Raw genomic sequence first — 3,047 nt, 5'->3', positions numbered from 1 at the left:
CAGTACATGCCACACCCTGCCTCACCATTCCTGTGGTCACCACCTGCTTGGTCGGAGAGCCAAGAAATGGGGAACTGGCTTGCTTGTTGTTGGTACATAAAATCTTGCCCGGCCTTCGCTTAAAGTCATTGCCTGTAATGACTGGAATTTGTGGTTGCCCTGATTCGAGATGAGGTGGCCAGCACATGGCAATCCCAGCCCGCGTACCCTTCCGACAGCACAGATAAATGCCGGACTTCCACTCAAGCGAAGCCCTTAAGCTGAAGCTGGCACTAAAAACGAGCAGCTAACTACGGATTTCAAATCCTGTATATAGCCTAGCAGTGTTAGGTGCTGCTTAAATGCAGTTTAAGTGATGTTTTCCCAGGCCCTATTTGCCAGCCGCAAATAAAGCTGCTAATAGTACAAATATTGTGTTAAGACAGCAAAAGCAACAGCAACAACAGCAACATCAACGAGTAAAACAAGTGTGCTTTGATTTTTATTTTGTATAGTAAATAAACAACATAAGATAAATTCCATGTTACAGAATGAGCGAGTCAAAGGCGCAGGATGTGATTGAGCAGGTCGAAGACTGCACGTTGCCTGCTGATAATAAACTGGCGATTGGAAAGCTGTGAGTAAACTTATCAGCTAGAAAACAAATAGCGCTAGTAAGCAATTATTTGCAGAGATGCAAAGACACTGAAACAAATTACCGAAAGTTGCCGAGAATGCCCCGAAAATGTTTATACGCCTTTGGAGCCGCGTACTCTCGATGAAATGGGTTTCATATTTGATGAATCTATCAAATGTCATCTTATATGCAATCAGGAAACTCTGAAGGCTGCTATTGCCAAAGTTGTGGAAGATCGCATTTACACCGATGTCCAGGTGAAAGTGCATGGTCACATTTTCGATTGCCATTTGGCAGTGCTGCAGGTGTCCACGGAATACTTTAAGCAGTTCAGCTCAACGAACCTAATAGTTCTCAACGTGCCGGAGGTAACGAAAATTGGCTTTGAGAAGGCCTATGAATGGATGACCAAGCAGGACGCAAGCCCCTCACGCGAAGGGATTGTGGACTTATATCTGGCAGCGCGCTTTTTGCAAATGCCTCCACTGATTAATCAGCTGTGGTATTGCTTCGAAAATGTCGAGTTCTTCCGCGAAGGAGAGGCCTTCAAGCTATATCTACAGGCAGTACCCCATGATACGAGCACATTGCAATCCCTGCTGCTGACCCGAATCAGCCGCTTCTTTTTATCTGCAGTGGCGACAGTGGAGTACCTGAAGCTGAAACCGGAGCAAATCTATGACATGCTCAAGACGAGCATTATCAGCGTCAACTCTGAGATGGAGGTCTTTATGAGCGCCTTTCGCTGGATGATGTACGACTGGGAGGCTCGGAAAGCACATACCGAGCTGCTAATGAGAGCCGTAAGATTCAATCTGATGCCAGCCTGGTATATACTCTCCCTGAAAACAAAGCAAACGCTGCCAGAACTAAAGGAACTGCTAGACAATCCCGTAGTGCAGTCTGCGATCAATGTGGGACTATCGTATACGGTGACACAACATTTCATGAATTCCGATTCCGGATTGCAGGAACCATTGCAAATGCAGCAAGCACAGCAGCGTGAATGGATCATCGATGATATCGCGCCCCATCATCATCTGTACAAGTGTCCCAATTGGCAGTATTTGAACTATGAGCTCTTCAATATCTATCTCGAGCAGGTCATCACTGCAGGCCCGCACTTTTACAAAACCCTAAAGGCTTACAAGCCCTCGAATTTGATGCCCTGCTGCCAGGCGGTGCTTCAAAATTCCAAATATATATCGGATATATAATTTTCTCTTAAATTTCACAAATCGATTCGCCAAATCTCATTTGCTTGGGGGACTCTATGGGTAGCTGCTTTGTGTGAGCGCTGCAGGTCAAAAACACACCCTGGGGTGCTATTTAATTGCTACAAATAAAATTAGTAGCCCGAGCAACTGCTGGGGCCGCCCTTCGAGCTTTGGTATCACATTCGCATTTAGCGTTTCCAATTAGCTCAATGGCAGCCATTTGCTGAATTAATAGTTAACGCTTATGAACTAAACGTCGCGACCTCGCATTGTGTGTGCGTCTGGGTGTGTGGCTGTGTGTGTGTGGCTGTGTATGTGTACATTGAACTTATTTATGTTTGCCAAACGTCAGAAATACAAATACAGTCCCAACACTTTAATAATTGTGTATGCAGGCGGTAATCAAGAACACGAAAAAAATTAAATAAACATCGAAGTCACAACAAAAACATCAACAACAAAAACCTATTGTTCAAATATTTTGATAAAAATATCACAATTAACAACTGCTGCACATTTCGAAAAAATATAATTCATTTGCCCTTGATTTTTTTATTTGCACTGATTTTAACTGTGTGTTTCTGGATTTCCTGAATTATGCAGCGCTCATTTTTTTCCCTGACTATAATTCTGTTTTTTTTTTTTTCTGTTTTAGATTTGTAAACTTTATCCATAGACAAGGTTGCATTTAAATTTTCAAAATTTTACGCAGCAATTTTTAAGGATTCAGAAGTATTTAATTGTCGCTATATCTAAAGACTTTCCATTGCTGTAAATCATTTTAAATCGGTTGAAGTTGAATACCGAAAGTTGGTCCAACACTAGAGAATAGCAAGCAATATGATATTTACGGAAAAATTTCAAAATCCATACTTAACATATTCAAACTCAAGTCTATTATTTTATTTGTATATATAAAATGGTTTGTTGTAATTCGTATGATGCCATCGAAAATAACAAAAAGAAAAATTCATTGATCATCGTATTTTACAGCTCAAAGAAAAACCGATGCATAAATTTCAGATAATGTCATATTATTTTAACTGCTTGCAATTGACCCGCCATCGATAAATCAATTACTGGACATTCACTGGCGATTATCAGGGATATTAATCTCTTCTTTTTTCGATTTTAAGCACAGAAATTTTGGAAAGTAGCAAAAAGATGCACCAGCTACTGTTGAAGTCGACTGACTGTGCACATAATGATTGATG

The 3,047-nt window shown here is 41.2% G+C and overlaps 1 protein-coding gene across 1 annotated transcript; it reads left to right on the top strand.

Moving 5' to 3' along the window:
• The first annotated feature begins 482 nt into the window (after positions 1–482).
• LOC115764799 (ectoderm-neural cortex protein 1-like) lies at positions 483–2,270 on the top strand. Its single transcript, XM_030708046.1, has 2 exons — positions 483–616; positions 672–2,270. The coding sequence occupies exons 1-2, from the start codon at positions 531–533 to the stop codon at positions 1,831–1,833; spliced, it is 1,248 nt and encodes a 415-aa protein (XP_030563906.1). The 5' UTR covers positions 483–530; the 3' UTR covers positions 1,834–2,270.
• Positions 2,271–3,047: the final 777 nt, after the last annotated feature.

This window comes from Drosophila novamexicana, unplaced genomic scaffold (assembly GCF_003285875.2).
Source record: "Drosophila novamexicana strain 15010-1031.04,08,12 unplaced genomic scaffold, DnovRS2.1 tig00000870-arrow-arrow-pilon, whole genome shotgun sequence".
NCBI lineage: Eukaryota > Metazoa > Arthropoda > Insecta > Diptera > Drosophilidae > Drosophila > Drosophila novamexicana.
Note: the sequence above shows the minus strand (reverse complement) of the source record. Positions and strands in the feature narration are given on the sequence as shown.